This window comes from Gavia stellata, chromosome 3 (assembly GCF_030936135.1).
Source record: "Gavia stellata isolate bGavSte3 chromosome 3, bGavSte3.hap2, whole genome shotgun sequence".
Lineage (NCBI taxonomy): Eukaryota > Metazoa > Chordata > Aves > Gaviiformes > Gaviidae > Gavia > Gavia stellata.
This window is the reverse complement of record NC_082596.1, coordinates 23,516,054-23,538,844: the sequence shown is the minus strand read 5'-3', so window position 1 is coordinate 23,538,844 and position 22,791 is coordinate 23,516,054. Positions and strand designations below refer to the sequence as shown.

At 43.1% G+C, this 22,791-nt stretch overlaps 1 protein-coding gene across 1 annotated transcript; it reads right to left on the bottom strand.

Moving 5' to 3' along the window:
- Positions 1-1,349: 1,349 nt before the first annotated feature.
- NCALD (neurocalcin delta) lies at positions 1,350-9,132 on the bottom strand. The gene is made up of 3 exons (XM_009812838.2): positions 8,749-9,132; positions 1,766-1,871; positions 1,350-1,470 (listed from the first exon to the last, which is right to left on the bottom strand). The coding sequence occupies exons 1-3, from the start codon at positions 9,124-9,126 to the stop codon at positions 1,373-1,375; spliced, it is 582 nt and encodes a 193-aa protein (XP_009811140.1). The 5' UTR covers positions 9,127-9,132; the 3' UTR covers positions 1,350-1,372.
- Positions 9,133-22,791: the final 13,659 nt, after the last annotated feature.

Genomic DNA, 22,791 nt, shown 5'->3' with positions numbered 1-22,791 from the left:
CCTCTCCAACAGGATCACAGAGCAGACTTTAGCTAATGACAGATTAATGCCAATTTAGTCAGCATAATGCATCCTGTTGCTAAAGCTTTTCCGTTGCACCAGCGCTTGTAAAGTCCCTAAGAAATCCCACGTGTGTGTACTAGCTTTGCACACAGCAACTTTGACCAAAGGATAAAGTTTTGCAGCAGCAAATTTCAGAACTCCTGCATCTAGGTGAAAAGATAAACATTCAACGTTTCTCTCAAGAGCTGATCTTTTTTTTGTTTTAATTTTTATATATATAAATATACCATAAAGCGTACCATTTCCTCGTTTCAGTACAGATTTTTTGAACTTTACTAAAATAAATGAAATATAAATGCTACAATTTTATGTTTAAAATAAGTTTTGATGACAGCCTTCCCCTAAGAGCAGGCCCAGAAACTGTTAGCTACATGGAGAGAGACAAAACCACCCCAAACCTTCATACTACGCAAGAGCATTCAGAACAGCAGATGTGCCTCAGCTGGAACTGCATGTCCGTGAGTTCCTCACGTGAATGCCCACTCTCCTTAGTAGAAACTGCTTTATTACTAACCTGAAAATTTCACATTCAACATGTATCATCTCCCTTAAATTCATTGTCAAGACCCAGTTTTCCATATTTGTGTCTGCCTTTGCTGATCCCAAACAGCAAGAGGTATTGTCAGTTGTGGATTTGGGGATCAGGTTTACAAATTGCTGAATTTTCAGGTAAAGCCATGTGAAATCAAACACTGTAAACCTAGGAAAAACTGGTTTCTCCTTCACAACCTGGAATATGTTCACAGCATTGAAACAACGAGGCGTAGGAGCAGGGGTCCGGATGATACACTCCACACCCGTTTTGCACTTTCGTACTTCTTCCCGATCCTGTCTTTGACCTTAACTGGTGCCTCCTGGACAGGAGAGGAGGTTCCAGGTGAATCCTACCCCACCAATCACAACCCCTTTGGTTCAACCTCTACTACACTTTCAGGTCCTGTGGGTCAATACTCAGCTACTAAAGCAGCAATCTAAAAATCTGTCAGTGTGTCTTGCTACCAAGGGTTTTGTTGTTGGTTTCCTCCTTCTCAACGCGTACTTTCCAAAATAGACACGTTAAAACAAAAACCAAAATGAAATCTTTAAAATAATGATAACACCACAATATCTGTTTAAAACAGTACTGCCCGTGCTCTGGACAAATTGTTAAGAGCAATTCAGCATTCTTATAATTAATCCACAACAAAAGAAGCTATAAGATGCCACAAAAGAAGGCATAATTGGCCATACAGAGGCAACACTACCATGAATGTTGTTTGGCAAGGAAAAAAAAAAAAAAGCAGATACATAATTCATCCAAAGAGTGGGTTCAGAACTGCCCGGCGCTGCTGGGATCACACTGCAGAAGACGGACTATGGATGGATCGCTCTTGGCGCCTCGGATGAACTCTTCCAGAGAGAGCTTTCCTAGAAAAGAAACACGTTTGCTTAGCGCACATGGTGGATCGCAGCACACCTGCCAAGCCTCTGGACAAGCATAGTGGAAGGAAGCTGGGGACCCCAAGGAAAGTCCCTGGGAAAGCAATCCTGCAAGGCAAAGTCCTGCCTGCCTGCACCCCGCTGGCTGTGGACGGCAGTGGCTTTGCCTGGGTGGCTGAAGGAGGAGTGGTGGGTTTTGCGGGGTTGCCCCATGTGGACAGGACACCCCAGCCACCCAACACGGGGGCAGAGGCGGCTGCCCCGGTGCCTGGAGGGTGCCTACCGTCACGGTTGGTGTCCATCTGGCGGAAGATCTTCTCTGTCCTCTTCTCTGGTGTCGACTCGTCTTCTGGCATCTTCATTACAGAAGAAACCATCTTATAGATTGCCTGTGTGATACGACAGGAGCAAAGCACTGGTAAGAAACACATTATCTTAATGCAGGGGTATGATTATCTCCTGGTGACAGAAATAGGCTGAAAATATCCCAGGAACATTGGCTGGGACCTGCTGTCCGGATGCTGAAGGGAGTCGGGTGGCACCAGTGCATGCAACTGCCATTTTCAGTGGGACACTCATTTATGAAATACTGTGTTTCCTTATTTAGTCACGGTCGAACAAAAGCTGGGTTTGGACTGAGGTTACATTTTTCCTTATTAAAACAGTCTTTGGATGAATTATCACTTGTACAGCATATTAGGCATTGGCAGCACCCTGTGCCTGGGGGAATGGTAAGACCACTGAGGTCTTGTCCCACGCTGTGGTGTGCCTCTGCGCTTCAGCCACCCAGGCTCTGTCCTCACCACTCTCATCCCCTCACCCTGCCTTCGCTTTCCCCCCATCTCTTTTCTCTCCCTCCTTGGTCAGCATCCTGCCCGGAGGGGGGGAAGGCAGTAACTCACTCCCTGCATTTGCCCTGTCTCACAGATAATAAAGCTAGACCGGCAACAAGGTGGCCTTTTCCTTGGGGATTGGTGTGCATGCACAGCTAAAAAACCACATTCACAATTCGTTCCACAGACACCAGATGTTCTGGTCCCACACGGCGCTGGTGCCACCCATAGCTATTCTCTGCACAGACAAATCCATTAGACACGTATGGTATTAGCTCCCCCTAAAAGAGAGGTAATGTTAATTTTAGAACAAGGATGAGTAGTTGTTTCTGAACTGGTTGTCCAAACGTTGCCTGCAAATGTGAGCATGCAGTACCAGTATACAAGCGTTTTGTGTGTCAGATATCTTTACGGTGCCACGCAGCTGGGAGAACAGCAGAAGCCAGGCGGCTGCAGGGTGGTGGCCTTGGGGAAGCCTCCCAGACGTTTGGAAAGGCAGCACATCCCAGCCCAAGGCAGCATTACCCTGGTCTGATCAGCTCCTTCTGCTTCCCGTTGCAGCTCGTTGGCCTCTGACTGACGGGTGCTGCACTGGGCAGTCACTTTGCCCTCCAGCCCTGGTCTGTACATGTGGATTGCTTTCTTCCACAGATTCAAATTCTTGTTTCCCCCCCAGTACGGTGTCTGCAGGGGTCAGTTGATAACTTAGTGCAGATGTGATTTCTTTAGCTATTTGTTCTCTGCTTCCTCCTGTTGTGGGAGGGGGGGTCTTTGGTGCAAGCCCACGATCGCTCACTGGATCTCCCCTTTCCCCTTTTCCCATTCATGAAGGCACTCTGCCTAGCACGCTCCCATCATCTGGCCCAGGGTCCCCAAGGGACGGCTCCAGGAATGTGACAGCACAGATTCACCAGCTGGAGGATGCTGCTAAGCAGCACAGACATTTTACAGTCAGACAAGGGAGTACCCGCTTCCTTGGCCATCTTGCTGACTTCTCCTCTGTCAGCAACTCACCTTTCACATCTCCTGGACTTTAAATAACTTAAAGGGTTACACCCTGAGAAAGGCATTTGTCTGTTTAATTAATTATCCGTTGCTTATGCTCTGCACAGTCAAACATCTGCTCCCTCAGTTATGTCACCAACACCGTGGCCGCAGATTTCCTAGTCTGCCCTCCGGTAAGTGTGTAACGCTGGCTATGGACCCAAGCAGGGGAACAGAGGATAACATTTCAGCATGAACAGCTGCTGGCTGAATGGAAAGCGGTGGGCACCTTTTTAAGCATCACCATCGTCATCCTGTTTTGTACTGCAGGAATGCCCAAAGGCTCCCAAGAGAATTTGGGTGCCAGAGTATTGGGCAGAGCCTCAGTACAGGCAGGGACGCTATCCACACAAGCATGATCATCTGGTAACCAGGAGAACAGAAGAAGGGATGAACATGCAAGCACATGAACATAGGGACGAGGGAGCTGGGGGAAGGAGGGAATAGGGGAAGAAAAAAACCGAGAGGGTGAACAGCAAGAATTTACACCTTTCTCATCCTCATCAGCATGCGAGACTCACAGAGGTCAGAGCAGAGATGAGGCTTATAAATCTGCCAATGTTTAAGCATCTCAAGCTGTCTGGCTTTTGTCTGGGGTAGGAAGAGAGGTGGAGGGGTCATTCCCTCACTCTGGGTGAGAGGACGGCAAAGCGGAGAATCTGTATTGAAAGTGTGGGAGGAATGCCCCGGGCTGGGAGTGCAGGCGTGTTTACTCTGATCAAAGTAACCATAGTAAGAATATGCAGATTTTTAGGACAAAAAAAAAGCACTTCAAGATGACTTCATCCTACAGGGTCCTTTTCACAGAGGCGTGTGAAGGGAATAACAGATGAGATATTCTAGGAAACCAGATGGGAATAACATAGTAAGCGTTCTTTTCATGCTGAAAATGGTTACTCTGGACAAATTCTTATGCCCTTACTCAGAAGTTCAGTGGGAAGTTTTCCCAAAGTAAAAGCCAGCTAAAGCTGATTAAGAATCTTGAGACCTGCCCCATATTAATTCAGTGCAGCTACACAGAGTTCTTTATTGCATGTTTGAAAGAGCAAGCTTTCAAAGGAAGCGGGTTTCATGCGATGATTATGGGAGCCGGGCTGCACTAACCCTGGGCTGTAACCTGGGGCCGAAAGGCTGCAGAGGATCCACTCCACGTGGAGTACGACTCCTCAGCCTCACAGCACTTGGGCTGAAAGCCATAGGTGGCACTCAGCAGAAGGTTTGGAGGTCATTATCTATCAGCAGCCACCTGAGTGAGGGCAGCCTTTGCAGGTAGACTTCTGTCAGGAGGGCTCCTTACAGCTCCCTGGCACCCCTGAATGCCACCAAGGAATTGTGCCTCCAGAGCCCAGTGCATCACTGGAGTGAGCACAGGCTCCAGCTTCATCTGAACGGGCTGGTTCCCTGCACAGCTCTCCCCTTTGATTTTCCACCTGTATGTGGATGAGTGGCAACGGGTGATTTAGGGCAAATCTCACCCCTTTGCCCATTCGCACAGGTTTTGCTCCCAGCTGCTGACTGCCACTGCTGCACTCGGGCCAGAAACCTTGGTGGGGGCTGCACTTTACTGCTGCACTTGGCAAAGTGTCAAAGAGCTCCTTACGGTGATGGCAGCAATGACACTACAAATTTTGAGGCAATCCTTTTTACTCTGTTGAAATAAATTTTGACAGTTAAAATCTCATGAAATGAATAATTGGCCTGAAAAAATTGCTTTCCTCTCAATCCCACAGGATTTTTGACACTGTCTTTACTGAGAGCTGTATCAGCTGCTGCTTCTTCCCATATCGGCTTCTGTTTCGTCCTGACTTACAAATGAGCTAGCCCAGCAAGTGAAATGCAAGTGCCCTATTTTTATTAAACTGGAGGTCTTATTCTCATCTCTCGGCTCAGTATTCTTAAGATGCCTTATGACTCCACACGGTTAAAAAATGCACCCTTAGAACAAAGTTTCCAACTCTTATTTGAACTCTTATTTTAAGAGCCTCACCAAATATGTCCCATTTCAGCAAGGGGAACAAACACAAATCCTCTAGCTGGTTTGCAGCTATTTTTGAGTGGACTGGGCTATTTAGATTATAGGTAAACATATGGGAGACACGAAAAGCATTTCTAGAGCAGGAGGATCTGTGGCGAGGTCTGTCAAGAGGGCAGGCTATGAAGCATCTTCCCACAGTACTTTGCAGATGTGCTACGCCTGGTAGGTGTAGCAGTATCCCATGGACCTTCTTTCATTAGGCTCTGCAATTGTCAGCCCACTGCCAGAGCCCTTCAAGTTATGTGATCCTGCAAACTGTGCAGCCAGCTCCATGTGGATGGCTCACGTGTGTCAATAAGCAGGGCTTTTTGGAGACTTATCTAGGGGAAGCTCACGGGCAGGCGTGGTGAGTCTGTGATAGGCTATGCGTACGTGGTTAACAGCACTATGGTAAACGGAGCTTAAAGGAATACAGGTGCTTTGCCCTTTAGCCCATGGCTTTGCAGAGAAAATGGGCTTCAAAAAGCTGTTATGGACCATTCATGTTCATCTCCTTGGCAGCTGGCCAGTTACTAGGGCTCCCGTGGGACATGAGCCATTTTAACCAGTAGCTCCGCTGTTTCAGTGCTGCTGCTGTTACCACAAACACTTTCTTGCAATGTTGAGGAAGAGTGCAATGCCTTAGATTAGGCTGTAGATTAGGCCAGAGCATGAGAAAGGAAATGCAAGTAACCATCAGCATAACAGTGAAAATCACTGCAGAGAGAGGACTTTCAAAGCACAAAGAAAAGCAGACTGAAAAAGAAGAAAAGCATGCCTTGCCCCTATGTTATTTAAGATACAGTAATCCCACAGTAATAGGGGCAGTATTTTTCTGTGAAACTAAGACTTCTAGATTGATGGTGTTTCTTTTAGCATTCATTTTGATGTATTGTCTCATGCAAAAATCCCAATGTAAACATAATAAATCCTGCTATATCAATGTGCAAATGTATGCTAGATAAGGGACTTGTAGTAGGTTCCTCTGAGACATATATCAGAGATACAACAGAGTTCTGTTTTTCACTATCAGAAAGATTGTGACGGCTGAGGGCCCCCAGGAAGACATTTGATACAGAATCCTGTCTTCCCATATTAAAAAAACAATCATCTTTTGTAAATAAAAGTGATAGTTGCTAGCTGTTTTTTTATAAGTCTAATCACTCTACATCAAAGGAACCTCTCAATAAAGCAAGAAAATATGCTCATCTACTTCAGTTTCGCATATCAGCCGAACACGCTTCCAGAGGCTACGCAACAAATCCTACCCCACCAGGAGGAGCTACAGGTGACCAGTGCAATACAGGGAGATCACTACCACCGTAAAAAGCTGGAAGAAGAGAACAGGGTGAGATCTACAGGCACATTGCCTCATGGGAAGCTCCATCACAACAAGGGCAGCTTTTTGGACTGTAAAACCACTGATGGTCCATGGTGCAGAAATGACTGTTGCTCAGGCTTATTAGGCTGTTCCATAACCGATTTTTGTGTGGTCCCTCAAAATGTGGGGTGAGAGTTAACAAGAGAAAGCATCTCTCAGTTGGGTTTCAGGTGTGATCTGAAAGGAGGAGAGAGCCAAACCTCCCACCAAGTGCAGTGGGAGAGCTGGAGTGCCAGGCGGAGGGCTGTATGCAGTCAAAGTGTTGCTCTGGGTTGGATGTACGAATTGACAAAATGTCGCCCTACGCTAATCCCTAAGCTGCAGGTTCATTTGATGGTAGCATCACGGTTGTAAAGGACAATGCTACCATTTGGTACCAACACGACTGCGAAGAGGAGGCAGAGCATTTCAGCCTCTAATCATGCTGGTGAGCAGATCTGAGGTAACTGGGAAAAGCTGCCAGTTTTGCTGGTCCTTGCTTGTCTTGCTACAGAGAATCCAGCCACTGATCTTTTCATTAAATTTGACATGAACGTATCTGTGGCATTGTTCTCCATGTTTATAAATCTTCTGGTCTGGGGGGCTCGTGCTCCCCGGGGCTACTCGAGAGCAGCAAGGGGTCCTGCGGTCCCCGGGGCCTCTCCTCCTCCCGAGGGGCAGGCGCTTGCTCGGGTTTGGCTCCTTGTGTTTGCTTTGCACTTTGTTAGTCCTTTTGGGATTCTCTTCATTTTCTCATGAGGAGAAATACGGCTAGGAAAACAACAACTGATAGCCTGTTTACCCTGCTCGGGGGAGAGGAAGATTTGTAAGGAACAGAGTATCTTCTAATGCAAATATTCCATGGGGTTTGTCACGGCACAGAGATAGGGAGGTCTCTGCGTCTGAATGCAATCCTGCTCAACTCAGACACAGGAACACAAAACAGAATAAGTGAAAGATGACAAAACAACCCTCATTTGCAGCTGAGCTTTGTATCTGGTCTTGCTGAAGCAATGCAAGTGCTGGTGTTAGTTACTGTTCGGAGGACATGAGAAGAGCCCTGGTAGAAAGACAAGGGCACCACACATTAGGCTGACTCCATACACGCAGTTTGCCATCACAGCCTGTAATTTGTGTGCATTCCTTTCCCTTGATTTCCAGCACAAATATAAATCTGAATAATACAGTACATAGTTAGCATTTCAGAATTTCCAGGGAAAGAAAAGATCTTGATAACAGGCTTTTTTTTTTTTTTTAAACAGTGTTGCATTATACAGACTCAAGCTGTGTAAATATGCCATCATATCAAAAATGTTTTAAAGCTTTCAGTAGAGTGATGTGCCTCAAGGCACATGTTAGAGGAAGCCAAAGTGAAGTGGGGCTCCTACTAACACCACAAGAAAATGCACCCAAAGAAGCTGTGTATGGAATCATCATCTCCCCAGATAAGCTTTATCTATACTGGCAACTTAATATAAAGACAGCTAGGATGATACTAAGTACACAGACCTTGCTGGAATTAGGCAGACAGACATCTTTTAAAATATGTGAGCTGGTTCTCCATAACAACAAGATTTCAAAGTAGATTTGTTTCTTATTGTGGAGGGAGCCTGCCTTCCTTAAAAGTACACTACCTTGTTGATCTAAGATAGTTACCTACTTGGTTCAACTGTAATTCATTGTAATTAATTGACAGTGATTTCCCAGAGGACAGAATCACATTTATCAGAAGGTTAGTTGCTATGCTCCTGACCAACAGAACTCCCAAAGGACAACTTACCACGCAGCGGCTTGCTCAGGAAAAACTTGCAATGTATATCGAATGCTGTAGTTTGAACTGTGACATGACCTTTGCCAAATGAAATAACATTTTATATTCAAGCAGTTATACAGAGAACCAACAACACAAACCCCCAAATGCTGCCAGAGTTTTTAATTCAGTGTCACATTGCAACATTGCTTCATAATTTGCTTGGAAGGAGGGAGGCCAAAGGGTGTCTCTGAGCAGTACATACCTGCACGATTTCCAGCATCTCTGACTTACTGATGTAGCCGTTCCCGTCGAGGTCATACATGCTGAATGCCCACTTCAGCTTTTGCTCCAGTTTACCTCTCGACGTTACACTCAAGGCTATGATGAATTCTCTGAAATCTATTGTTCCGTCTCCGTTGGCGTCAAAAGTGCGGAATACATGTTCCGCAAACTTAGAAGCGTCCCCATAAGGGAAAAAGTTCCCATATATTTTTTTAAACTCCTCCATAGATAAATGTCCACTTGGACAGTCTCTCAAGAAGCCTTTGTACCACTCCTGGATCTCGTGTTCTGTAAAGTCTGTACTTTCTAGCAAATCTTGCATGACTTCAGGGCGTAGTTTGCTGTTTTGCTTTCCCATATTGGTGTCAAAATATTAACTGCAGAGCAAAAACAAACACATATGAATTATTATTAGTAGTAGTAGTAGTATTACTTAATAACTATTAGCTTGGAGGCTGTAGGAGAACAGCGTGCTGGATTCTGAGTTTTCTGATAGTTCACTCTTGGGACTCAATTGAAAATTTGGGCAGTGTGCACTACTACAAGTATACTCTGAAAAAATTAACAAGCTTAATCTACATGTTGATTACATTGTCTTTTCACAGTCTGGAGAACTGTAATGATATTGAATTTATTGCTATCCTACTTTGCGTTTGAAATCACGAGGTAAGCAATGAATGTTGCAAAGTGTAGCTGACCGGTAGCAGTGTGTTGCAGCACACGCTGCATCTCAACCACCCAACTGTCTCAAGGACCTGACCTGAACAAGACACATTTTTTTGTATGTCTGGTGGAAACCAGGTTGCTACAAAGGGCTCTGTTCACTTGGTCTTGCTCCAAAATGGGACCAAGGTGCATCTGCAGTGTACACTGAAACCAGGAGCTCCAAAGCCCTTCTAGATATATCTTTATAGTCAGAATCAAACAGAGCAACCCAGAAGTTGCCTCTCTTGTTTGGCATGGACCGATTCCCATTTTAGTTCAAAATGCAGATAAAATCTGAAAAGATTTTATCAATGATGGATTCCCCCACCCAAAACTACTACTGTGCTTTTTAATTCTCCTTGTAGCCAGAAATTGGATCTATTACTAAGTAATAGTAATCTGGGTGGTCACAGCTCTTTTTGAAAAAAAAACTCTTTAAGAAAAAGGAGGAGAAAAAAAAAGTACCCAGACAACAAAATTGGAAATTCATTTCCCTTAAATTAACCATTAAGAAATATTACTGGATACAGCTTCTGTTAAATCACCTTAATTATATTTTATTTAAGGCAAGTTGCTACACATCACATTGCACAGCAGATTTACTAATAACTGATGCCCTTTGGGTTTTAAGTTTTGGAGCCTGAGTGTGTTGACTCCAAAAGGCAACATTGTCAGTTTTACTGGAAACTTAGCATTATACCTGAATTGTGGGAAGCTATTCTCTATTGACAGAAACCTGCCTGAAAATTTGTCATGCAAATGACAGTCACAACGGAAATCTGATGTGTGGATAACTTAAGTAGAATTCCAAAATAATTTATACAAGACTCCCACACTGTTGTCAGAAAGGAGTCTCTAGGCCACAGAGATGGATTTATGAATGATGTCTGGAGTGGCTAGTGGGCATTTAATAAAATGTCCTTTCTAGACCAAGGTAATACTTTTAAAAATGAAGAATAATACAGTATCACTATATGTCAGAGGCAGCTAGTTAGAAATGTATCACCATTGGAAGCTAATCTACTGTCTCTCCTACTTGGCACTGGGAAGAAGAAATTGAGGGTCCCCCAGGTTGATGTTAATTTTTTCCTGTGCTGAGAAGCTCCCCTTCTCCCCAAGGTGAATTTGAACCCACCAAGGCAGCTAGAGGACTGACTCTTTAATCTCCTGTATTCTTGGACCAGAATCACCAAAAGGCTTTATTTCTCAAGGGTAAAATGGTGGGACCCATCCGTGTCTCCACAGGATCCACTGATGGCTGTCTGGTGACTAGATGTCTAGTCTAAACTTGTTGCCTACACAGCTGATGGAGAATAGACTCCCCTGTTCACAGAGGGGAGGCTGAAAGGGGTGAGGAGTCCTGCCCATGGGAGCCTTTCCATCTCCTGGCTATTTCAGGGGCCTGGGTGACTACCTTGATCCAAACAACGTCTTTTCCTCCAAAGTGTCTCCAAAACACTTGGAAAGTGGAAGATGCCACCTCAAAGGTAATTTTTTCTATTGCCTTTCCTCCTTTCATCCTGATCAAAACATGCTGTACAGATTTTATGTAATTCGAGCTCGTAATACCCTGAAAATAGCAAAAAAGTCCCTGTTTTATAGGCCCGGTCCAACAGCTGCCGAGGCAGCTGAAGGTTGCGTTGTCTTCAGTGGGTGTTGGACGGGGTCCACAATAAACAACCTGGGAATTAGCTGAGTGAATGGATTACATTAGGGCAGTCAGATGGGTTTAAGTCAGGCAAAACAACACAAGCAGGGTCTGTCAGCAGGATGGAAAAGCAATTGGACAAGTGAAGTGGGCCGGCTTAGTTTAGAGCAGCACCAGTTTAATAAAAAACAAACCAGTAAAATCCCCAGAGTAGGTAGCAGCTACCCACACCCATGGCCGGCAGCTACTCCGCAGCCCCGGGGGCTGCACACTTCTCAGACCGTTAGAGTAGAAGGGGAAGGTCTATGACTAATGTGCAAGCCAGCTGCAGTAGGAGTGAGCTGACATTAGTGATAAAATCCCTTGCTGCTTTTTAATATCTCAAACATTTGAAAATGCAAAACTCATCTTGCATGCTTCCAGTCCAGAGTCTTTTGAAAAATAAAACAGTGAAGTAACACGCAGGCAGTGGCCTTCAAAAGGCAGCTGATAAGAATGTGTTTCAGTCCAAGAAGTGATGCCTTCATAGCTGCACATGGCCACAGGTGCAACATATTTTTACCAAATAATAAAAAAATACAGAATAGCAGAATGCACTGCATTGCACTGATAGGGGCAAAACATCACAACCAGAAAAATGTATGTTCTCCAGGCACAGAGGAAGAGCTAACCATATGTGACTTGCAGTAGGGGTTGAAATTCACAGCCGCTGTGATGCCAGGCAACGCAGTCAAAACTGGTAGGATTATTTCTGAGTCCACTTGTGATGAATTTGTAGCATGTTCTTTGCCCTCCAGATTGTTCCTTATTAATAGGTGGTGTTCTAGGAACTGTAACGATGGGATTTATTGTGCCCGTTCTATCAACAACAGATCAAAATGCTTTTGCAGTCCAAGTACAGAAAATCCATGAAGACACTTGAAGATCCTTATAATCATTTCATACACTGCTGCCTGCCTCTTCAGGATAGATTAGATTATGGGCAGAGTACAGTGAGCTAAAAATGACAGCAATAAATGCACAGAATGAAATAAAACTGAATCTGATTTTAGGCATTTTTTCATGCTTTATGACCTCTGTAGATCTTTCAAATTTCTAATAAATGATCGAATGCTAAAAATACAGCGAGTAAATAGTGATCATCAATCACAGTGGCAAAGTAAAATATTGACAATACTGAGAAATGGATGTTGTAGGTACACAAAATGAAGACAAACTAAGTATTTAATTATGATGTTTAATTGCATTTCTACAATTTCTTCCTCTGATACAATGGTGTTAGACATAATATATACGAATGACTTCCTATAAGGGACAACATGACCCACAAAAATATTAAGGTCTTAATTCTCAAGGCAATATTGTTTGGTAAAAGAATGTGATGTGTTTATAGCTTGAAGGGTTGATACCATTTCAGCCAACAACTACAGAAGATCAGAAAGGAAAGCATCACTACTGTGTGGTTGCTATGGAAAGAATCTCTGTTCACTGGTTATTGTAGGAAATGCCATAGGTGCTGCTCCATAAAGTAAATATTTAGGACTTGCTCTAATCAAGTCTAGGTGCGGAGTTTTAAATATGAGACTGAAGACAGAGCCTTTTGACAGACAACAGGCTGTGACAATTCAGCATCTAAGAGAATTAAATAAGTGAAGTAGTGACTGACACCACACCAACTAACTTTCCCTGCAGTGCAGTATATTGTGTGCAGACAGGACATTGATGCTGTTACAGCCTTCTCCTCAAATAGGGACAACTGACTGGACAGAAAGGCAATGAACACTTACTCTATCACGTGTCTCTTGTCAGCAGTTTGCTGCTACTCACATCCAGTTGTTACCTCGATCTGAAACCTCAGGGTAAGGCAAACATACTGCCTGCTTAAGCAACAGCCTCGCAGGAGCTGGGAAGCTGCAACAGCCAAGTGCATGCAGCTAACCCATTGCTGTGTGAATGCCATGCAAGCATCTAAACACATTTCCTTGAAAGAAATTAAATTTATTTTTTCTGTTGGGGATTCACTATAATAAACAGGTGCGAGCAACACATTTCTAAAAATGCTCCTGCTCTTCAAACTTGACAACCACAACCCTTCTTTTTTTTTTTGGTTGAGCTCAGTCTGCCAAAGACAGCAAGACGTATTAATTTTGATTTAGGCTTGAACCTGGAGGAAAGGCCACTGCTGAGAAAAAGTAAAATGGGAAAGGGACACTTGTCCAGGGGGAAGTGTTGCTCTAAAAGTGGAGAATTTAGAATATTGGGTACTTCATAGCTAACAGGGTACAAAGCACCTGAAAGGTGTAAAGAATCAGTTTGGAGGCAAGTCCTGCCTGATATACTTCCAGTGAGGATAGCAACACACATCACACCATAGGCTTGGCTACAGAGACCAACTGTGTAAAAATGAAGGCAGAAAACTTTTCAGAAAGAAGCAATGAAAGCTCCATTTTGTGATTTCAGTGCTATTCCACAATCTAAAATTAGCAAGCCCTAGATAACAAAACATGAGCTTTAGGGAACAATCTTTCAGTGGCAGAGAGATAACACTGGACAATGCAGGAAGCCTTTTACACAGCTGGTCTATACAATCCTGAAGCCACAGGATGCACACAGAGGTAATTCTGGGGTATGGATGAAGAAAGCTTTGGTAACACACTGCTAAAGCGAGCAGGATACTTCTCCAGCATAGCTGAGAGACAGCTGGATGTTGGCTGTCCAGTACCACCTTACTTGACTACTAATATGGCTCTGTAGTATTACAGAAAACAGGGATGAATGACCTCATTATTGTTTGCCCTCAGAAACTGCTGTTTTTTGGTTTCTTACACACACGGTCTGACCTGTTTCCAAGAAATAATCTGCTTATGGAGGCAATGCTGCCTTTAACATTTCTAACACATAATCTGAGAATTTCCCTGAGAACAGCAATCGTGGGATTTCGATCTCTGCGGAGCAGCTGAAGAAGCTCCTGACGACTGCTGGAACAAGCCAAAGGTTGAGTGGGACAACAGCACCACTCTGAACCAGCACTGCTACCTGACAGTCTCGAGAAAGCGGTGCTCCAGGATGAGTCAGTCCCCTGTGGCAGTGTTTAATGGCTTGCCTGCGGTAGGAGCGCTTTCTGCAGCCCCTGTGGTTCTCCACTCACCGTCACTACTGTCGTGTTTCCTCCAGAGTAACTGCTGATCGTTACAAAAACCTGGACATGTGACAAGTGGACTCATATACACCGTCTATCTCTCAAGCTGTCTACACATCTGTGGTAGGGATCTCACCTTCTTTCATGTCCTACCCATCAATAGTCATCAGCTGTCACTGCATACCAGCCTCCACAGTAGAGCGTATAGGGCTTCCGCAAGCTAAATTCTCCTGCCATCACTTTCTGCCACTCCTTCCGGTTACATTTCTGCCTGTCACTGTGCAACTCCACTGTCACAAGCTCAAAGAAGGGGTGCTGCTCTGTTCTGGTTGACCAAACCTCTGGCTGACCAAACCTTGCAGCATGGCACCCCCTTGACCCTGCAATAAGGGGGATGTCAGGGGGAGGCTACAGCGCATCTCAGAGCATGGGACTTGGCTAGGCATGTGTCCCCAAGGCTTCCACGGCAAAATTTTGCCCTGTTCTCAACACTCTTCACAGTAAGAGCTATTCTCTTCCTTCACTGCCAGCTGCTATTGTTGCTTGGTAAAGCTTCAGATACCAAAAGCTGGTTCACCTGTTACAGCAAGTGACAGTCTCTGCAAATTCTGCTGTAATTTGTGATCCAATGTACACACATTTCCAGATGTATCTCTGGTTCCTTTTTGTCCACACCCTTGCAGAATGGGGGAAGGTATGTGCATTTACAAAAGTTAAGGCCTTGGTGAACACTTTCTGGTATAAAAGCCAAGTTTCCTTCATAAGGTCAGTTATTCCTTCAGGCTGCAATACTGCTAACTGCTGTACAAACTATGTAATGAAATGGTTCAAAGCAGCAGCTATCTCAAATGACACATTTTCTTCCCATCTGTGTGTACTGTTTCCCTGTGGCTGGAACACCAGCGTTGCCATGGCCTGATCATGAATGCAAACCCGACAGTAAATGTGGGCAACACACTGTCATCTTGTAGCTCTCCAGTGGGACTCAGGTGAGCAAGGCAGGAACATGTTTTCTGTGATGTCTGCCATGCCCCAGCACAGGCAAACTCTGTAATCATTCACTGAGCTCACAATGAGCAGGTCAGCCAGAGCACTCTTCTTTCGCACTGCTCTCGTTTTGCCCTTCTGACGTTCACAACCTCAGAGCCACCTCCAGTGCTGCTCTCCACCTTGCAGTTGGAAATTTCAGTGCCAGTGTAAGATCCCACTCGTGGGACGTAGTGCTTTTTGTTAAAGCAGCAGCAGCGCTGGAAAGAATAACTTCTCGGGTTTTAGCCTCTCGCCATGAAGCGCAAGCGCTATCTGCTCAGGAGATTTTTCTTCTCGGTTCTACAGAAAACTACCCCGCAGGCTCTTGGAAGCAGGCACTTTGTTTCCTTCTGGCCATTTCTAGTTTGTTTTCACACGTTCATTTGAGTAACCAGTGTGGCAATGCTTGCCAAGAAAGGCTTTTGTTTAATTTTTTTAAAAACAGCATCTTGGAACATATTTTTGAAAGAAAACCAAACTTATTAAAAATCACAGAGGGACTTAGCAAAAAAATAAATACATGCAGAGTAAAATTCTGAGCCTTGCCATCCTCAATTTATCTGCTTGTATTGGCAAAGAGCAAAAAAATGGATAAAATTCACGAGCAAGATTCATTAAAAAATCTGACACTTTCTTATGAATATTTACAAAGAACAGCAGTAAACAGATTTGCAGAGCAGTGTAACAAGTACCCAAGGCCTGAAACACATACTACAGAGTAAAACTTCTGGCTAACACTATAGCAGACATTGAGGAACAGGAAGGAAGAATAATGCAGAAATGAAAAAGGAAAAAACAGAGGAAAAGGTGTGGATTGGATCATCATTCAGTATTTATGCTTTATTTGTCAATAGAAGGAACAGGGGACACATCTGCTGTCCAGTTACCCATCGGTACTTCGTAATGTGTTTTTCATGATAAATTTCACTCATTTTGTATTAGGCTTTTAGTCTGATTCCAGGATCCTGACATTTTCACTGCTGCAAGTTACTGTTTTATTTTGTGCCACCTTCCTGCTCCTCCAGCCCCCTTACTGGGGATCCTTCCCCTACGAAAGGTGCCCCTAATTGCTCCTCTGATAGTACTTGTTCTGTGCTTTCCTGCTACAGCCCCCAGGAGAAACTCAAGACAAGAGACAAAAGTAAACCCTTTTTAGCTCTGTGCTTTACTTGAGATGGGCAGTCCAAGCAGGAGCAGCTGCACAGAGTTCATGTGTTTCAAACTTGGAGACGCTTATGGATATCGAACATCAAAAGCCCAGGCTCTTATCCCTTCAGATTTACCCTGGCAGAGAAATGCTACAGCTGCCCCACGTTGTCTCCTGTTTCTCTTTATTGTAATTCCTTTGTGCATTTTAGCAACAAGGGCTGGCGTGGGGGTGGAGGAGGGAGAAGCAGCAGAAAGGCAGAGCCCCTGTTAATAAATGCTAGTACATTACCACCAAGGTCTTCAGCATCAGTGGGTTAACTACATAACAGCCTAGTGCTTATCACGTCACTCTCAGCAATGCCCACAGTCTTGGCTGGAATAGTTTTGAGACCAGTAAGAGGCGTTTCGTCCTCGAGCAGTGAAAGGGATGATGCCCTCACACCCCCTCACCTCTGCATCAGCTTCAGCATCATTGGGGCTTCCAGAGAAGGTCTCTGTTTCCAAAGCGTTTCCTGTAAGGCTGAGTATGTGGTATGGGAAAAATGACTAGGCATGAGTATTTCTGATATTGGGAGCTGGGGAAAAAGAGCACGTTATGCAGATTTGCACAGCATGGCATATTGTGCAGTGACTCCTCTCTCATTCACAGTCGGTCACTCTTTCCATCTTAAAGCCTTGTATTTAGGACTCAGAGCTTGCCTGTGAAACTGCTCCTAACTGAAACATGGCGTACATCTATCCATCAAAGAGGAGTGTCTTTGTATTTGCTTATGTAATGGACTCTGTTTGCTCCACCTCCACACACCAGATTTTGATTGTGTGGGGGCATTACCACATCTCTTCTTAAGCTACTGGGGATCAGCTACTTGCTAGTGCATTGAGAGCATGGCCATTACACAGGGGGGGTGGAGGTCACTCACCTTAGCACAAAATCTCTGCCACTTCAGACAGAATGCACATAAGCATCTTCAGGAAGGTTTTCTGCTCAATTAATGTATAACCTCTGCCTCCACATAGGGGTAGACAGACTGTGAAGATGGCCAGGAAAGAGACTACTGGGGCTACACATAAAGCAATCAATGTTCCCAAATCCTACAGTGACCCTCCCAGGTGTAAGTGGGTGTAAATGGGGGTCCTGTGCTTCCCTGTGCACACGGAGGGTGGTCTGGACCTCCAGCCTTGCTCAGCACCCTGGGCTTTGTCCAGAGTGCTTTGGGAGGTGATGCAGAGGACCCCAACCTACGAGCAGTGTGAAAAATAATCCTCTAAGTCTCGGTCAGTCATTCCCCAGGGCTGATCAGCAAAGGCTTCACCCTCCCAGAACAGCTTAAAAGTAACATTTTCTCTGCTTAGTGAGACATGAGGAAATAAAAAAGAAAACAGAAACCAGACAAGAGGGCAAAAACTCACACAGATTTTGTTAAGCCCTCTTCCCAGACTCCCAAAGGGTCTCACTATTTCATTGCATTTCTTCCTCATTCTTTAAGAGCTCACAACAATGAAAGTCATGCCAATATTCATGTGCTTTTTTGGTTCATAATAATTTATTTGTGAAGAGTTGAGGAAGAACAGTTTACCATAGGCTTTGTAAGAAAAAAAAAGATTTGTTCATTAATCCTGGGTAGAACCATCTAAGGTCTTTGAAACAACTAACTCTTTGTCTTGGCAGACTTCACATGACTCTTTTGGGAATTAGATATATATTTATATATTTGATTTCTTCAAACTCTATGGAAATAGTATTTTTGTAAAAGTATGTTTGCCTTTGCCTAATTTTGTACGATAAAGGGCAAGGAAGACTTTGCTAACACAGTACATTAGGACATCCACCCTCAGGAGGTTGCTTGTCCAGATTTCACTGCATTCAACCGTTTCACTAAGCACAGGACATTTGCAGTATTTGTAAACATGGGTGTTAAGCTAACAGCAGGGGAGCTGGCAAAACTTCTCAGCCCGTTCCAGCTGGAGGTGACTTTATCTAGTGGCTTCCTTTCAAAAGGAGACCATATATCAAGATCTGAATGACGGACATTTTCTGCAGTTATTGTGTCTCCTATTATGAGAGCAACTTGGGAGCCTAAATTTTCTTTGTTTAACAATCCCTTTCTGTACCACATTTCCTAAAATGCTCAAGGTCACATTTTTCAAGTGCTCAGCACCAAAAATTAAACTCAGGCTTCCCAAAAGAAACACATCTTCCATTTGGGCACCTGTGTAATAGGCAGCTTCTCAAAAAGCATCTGTACGCAGTAAACTGAGATCTCCCAGAAAATCACACCACTTATTTTGGTACCTAACGAGGGCTTGAGTGCTTCAGAAAAGCCAGCCTTCCTCCATGTCTGCATCACTGCAATTTGTCTTCATCCTGATACTCACATCTCCAGCTACATCAAACGTGGTTCATTCTCCTTCTGAAGTGCTTCTCTCCTTTGTGTAAGGCACTCACTGGTAGTAACATAATCTTCCCCAATGCACCTAAGCGCACCAGTCATCAAACTCATCTAGCAGCAACGTTATTGGGTTTCTAATCTGTCCTACATCTCGTTTGGTCCTTTTATGTAACCATATATGCAATATCTTGGTGGAAGGTAGTGGAAACTGAAGCAGAGAGCTACTGTTGCACAAAGTAACATGAGAAGCTGATGTGAATTCATGATCTTGATTCTTTTATCTTTGTAAATAAATAACATGTGACTCCCAAAGAGTGACATTCGTGCTTACTCTACCCTTAAAAAAACTGTTAGCAGATGGTCTCCTATCCCACAGCAGAGACTTGGTGTTGACAGATAAAATGAAAGCCTGATACTGGGAAAAATGGAGCCATTAACTGGCAAACTAGGTTCCTATAAAGATGTTCTTATGATGGGGAAAGGAATGATGGTGGAGGTTCCTACCTGGAAAGTAACTGAGCTTCTGTTCCATATTGAAGAAATCTAGTGGAACTTTCTTTGGGAAAGTAGGCAACAGGAGAGTGGGAGTGGGAGGTTCTGGCAGCCAGGACCAGAATCTTGCTAAGGAGATGGAAACAAGATGCACTAAGATAATGTCAGAGTTTATAAGCTCATAAATATGAAGGTCCACACCAGGGATGATTTGTCCAGCACCTAGCACTGTCAAGTGTGCCTGAACACAAGGGACCTAATGTAAGAGGTGATATGGATGACTAAAGGAATTTTGTGGGAGTTGTAGGAATTTTTTAAAGCAGTTTTCCAAGAAGTTTCTAAACTGCAGATAAAGTGTTAATTTTCTCTTTGTGCATGTCTTATTTCTCAGAATGTTTGTATCCTTGAACTAGCAAGATGAGCCTGTGAATTACTGGCCCTGGAAGGAACAGCACTGGGTGAACACTTTTTCAGTAGAACTCATTTCCATCAGGAAATGCAGCTTAGCTGAAATAAAAATGTTTTGTGGAAGTGTGTCACACTCAGGAAAAGAAATTCTGGGAAAATGTCAGAACTGATAATTTCAACTTTATCTTTTCGTTTTAATAAAGCAAAAAGTTTCAGTGTGACTTTATATTTTTATTAATTTTGTTTTGGCATTTATATTAATGCTAATTTTAGCATTACAGTGGTTTTGACATTATTGAGAAAACAATTCATTGCCAATGAAATGAAATAACTCGGTGTTTCCAGATCATTTTTAACTTCCATCCCACCAGGAAATTTTGATGTTTTGTTCCAATTTGCAGTGAAAATAAATAGAAATGTCAAAATTTCCTTTGGAATGGGAATTTAAGATTCTAACCAGCTCTGATCAACAACAAAGCCATCTGCTTTGTATTAATGACTTAGGGCAGTATGCAACACTGTAGAACAGGGTGATATTCTACTATTCAGCATTGCTAATGGAAGCCAATGACATATGGCAAGTTTCTTGCTCCTAGTTGTCTAGGGAAGTTTGAGGCTAGCCACTTTTATTTTATTCTTCATGCTGTCTTGCCAAATTCATGGAATTCATCATTCAAACCCAAGATTTTCCTGCGAATGTATGAGAAAACATCCTCCCAGTGACATATGGCACAGCCTACACCCCCTACATCTGAAGGGAACTCGTAATTCCCAAATTACAGTGCAGAAAGCTACTGTCATTTTACAAAGGTTTTAAACTGATAATTTAAATAAAATATTCATTCCATGTTAAATGCCTATTTTTGAATGTTCATAGGAAGACAAATCTATTTGTTTTCAAAAGATAACTTCATCCAGATGAGTCATAATTTGAATTCTATTTGAGAAGTCCTATTGACAAGGAGGACTAGCATCAATAAAAAACCATTTTAATTCTGGTTTAAGACAATGCTTTTGTTATTTTCTCTAAAAGCTCTTCTCTGTCTTGACAGATATATTCTTCATGCTGCAGATAAGGTACAGGAAAATCACATAATTGCCCCCAAGCTGGTCCATCAATCCAGTCTGCTTGTTAAACTCAGCCACGGACCTCAGTTCAGGCACTTGGCTGTGCCCCCTGAAAAGTTTCCTGTGGACAGGAATGCAGTTACCTTTGGTGATGACAGTATCTCCTCTTTTTCCTAACAATTTGATGATTCCTCAAGCCACCTCAGGGTACCTGCTTGTCCCCACTCTACGGGGGCAGCTGACCTGGGAGGGCTGGATCTTGGGAAGTACAACAGGCGTTTCATGTAGAGATACTGCTCTCTGTTCCCTCTGAGCACCATTTGTGTACTAACCTGATGGGAAACTTAGCTTGGATATGATCTATAAGGTTACTGGAAGAAGATGTTGATTTGTATTCATTCTGAAAGTCAGAATGACATCCAGTCCTGACAGCCTGCCGTGAAAAACACAGACCCATGTATTACCCGACTGCTATTTCATGCATAACACAGTGTGCTGCCTGATTTTAGAAATTACTCAACAGGAATGAATTTGGGAGTTTGAACAACATGGTAAAGGTCGGTAAGCAAACTCCCTTAAGAGGCATAGAAAAACATTTTACACATTAAGTACAAAAATATGCTTCTCTGTCCATTTCTCACACACATATATAAACAAATGCTTGTGTAATCTTTATGTTCTTACTATTACTTGTTATCAATAAGCAAAACCCTAACAGTTCTCAGTATTAAGTGTAGGTAGTAGCCAGTCATATAAACAATGCTGTTTTACAAAGGAACTTTTGTAATTGCATCTATTGTATAGTCATAATACAAACTGTAGCAAGAAAAATAAATTGTTTGCAAGAAGTCAACAAAAACTATTTACATGTTCATAGCATTACACAAACTGCAGTGAGGAATACTGCATAAAAACTAGGACTGAATCTAGACTGAAAAATCTGAATTATCAGTTTGGAAACTTTTCTGGCATAATTGAAATTTTTCTGTAAATTCAACTAACACAAACTCCTCCACAAATGAATGGGTTAACAGCATTTCTGCCTTCACTATTAACATCCTCCAAGGAAGTAAACAAAGTTCATCAGATAACTGTTTTCAGACAAACAAACTATTTTTTTCTTATGTGAACAACAAACAATTTGTATTGTTGTTGTAGAAAAGTAGAAGTGGCAGAACCAGAAAACTTTCCAAAGTTTAACTTTAGAAAAACCAGATTTTACCTAACATGCAACAAAATGCCACTTCTCACCACTTCCTCGTGACTGTAAATAAATAGAAATGCTGATCCTGTTACATTTTTAGGCCAGTTTACTTTTGCCTCTTTGGTGTTCTCAAGACGTCGGCTTCTCTGAGATTTCTTGTACATGACTTTTAGTCCCTGTCCCCATTTTTCCCTTCCTAGGACTTTTTTTTATTGTGTTATTGTATAAAACATTGTTCTTTCTTTGATGTTTTATTTTTCTTTTTCCCTTATCTCTTACTTTTCACTACGATTTCTTAGCTCCCTAGAACAAACACCACCTTTCTTACTTTTTCTATTATCTTTGAAAAAGTCCATGTCATATAATTTCTCTCAATTTTTTCTCTATTTCCTCTGTATTTCTGTTCCTACTCTTAGCGTTTCCAAGTAGTGGCATTTCCCACACCGTACACTGAGTCGAAACAGTATCCTAACAACGAAATATACTATGACAGAAGCAGCAGGGTTTGGAAACCTTGGAAGGAGACCATCTATGGCTTAATCTCTGTGTCTCTTTCTCTAATTAAATCATCCAAAAGACATATGTAGGGAAGACTTATTCTGTATCTAATTCCTAGCAAATTATTTCATCCACCATACTTTTGCCTTGCTGCTTTTGTCTTAATGGTAGAGTACCAGTGCTGCCGTTAGTACGAGCAGTTTCTGAACTCTGAACAACATCATCACCAACATTTGATTAGAATTTCAGATTTTGATGATTTAATTCCTTTTCCTGGGAAACAATACTTTTCA

Coding starts and splice junctions, on each gene's coding strand:
- NCALD (XM_009812838.2), bottom strand. CDS start 9,126: ATGGGAAAGCAAAACAGCAAACTACGCCCTGAAGTCATGCAAGATTTG. Junction 1,872..8,748: donor AGATGCTGGAAATCGTGCAG/GTATGTACTGCT, acceptor CGTATCACACAG/GCAATCTATAAGATGGTTTC. Junction 1,471..1,765: donor GATGGACACCAACCGTGACG/GTAGGCACCCTC, acceptor TTTCTTTTCTAG/GAAAGCTCTCTCTGGAAGAG.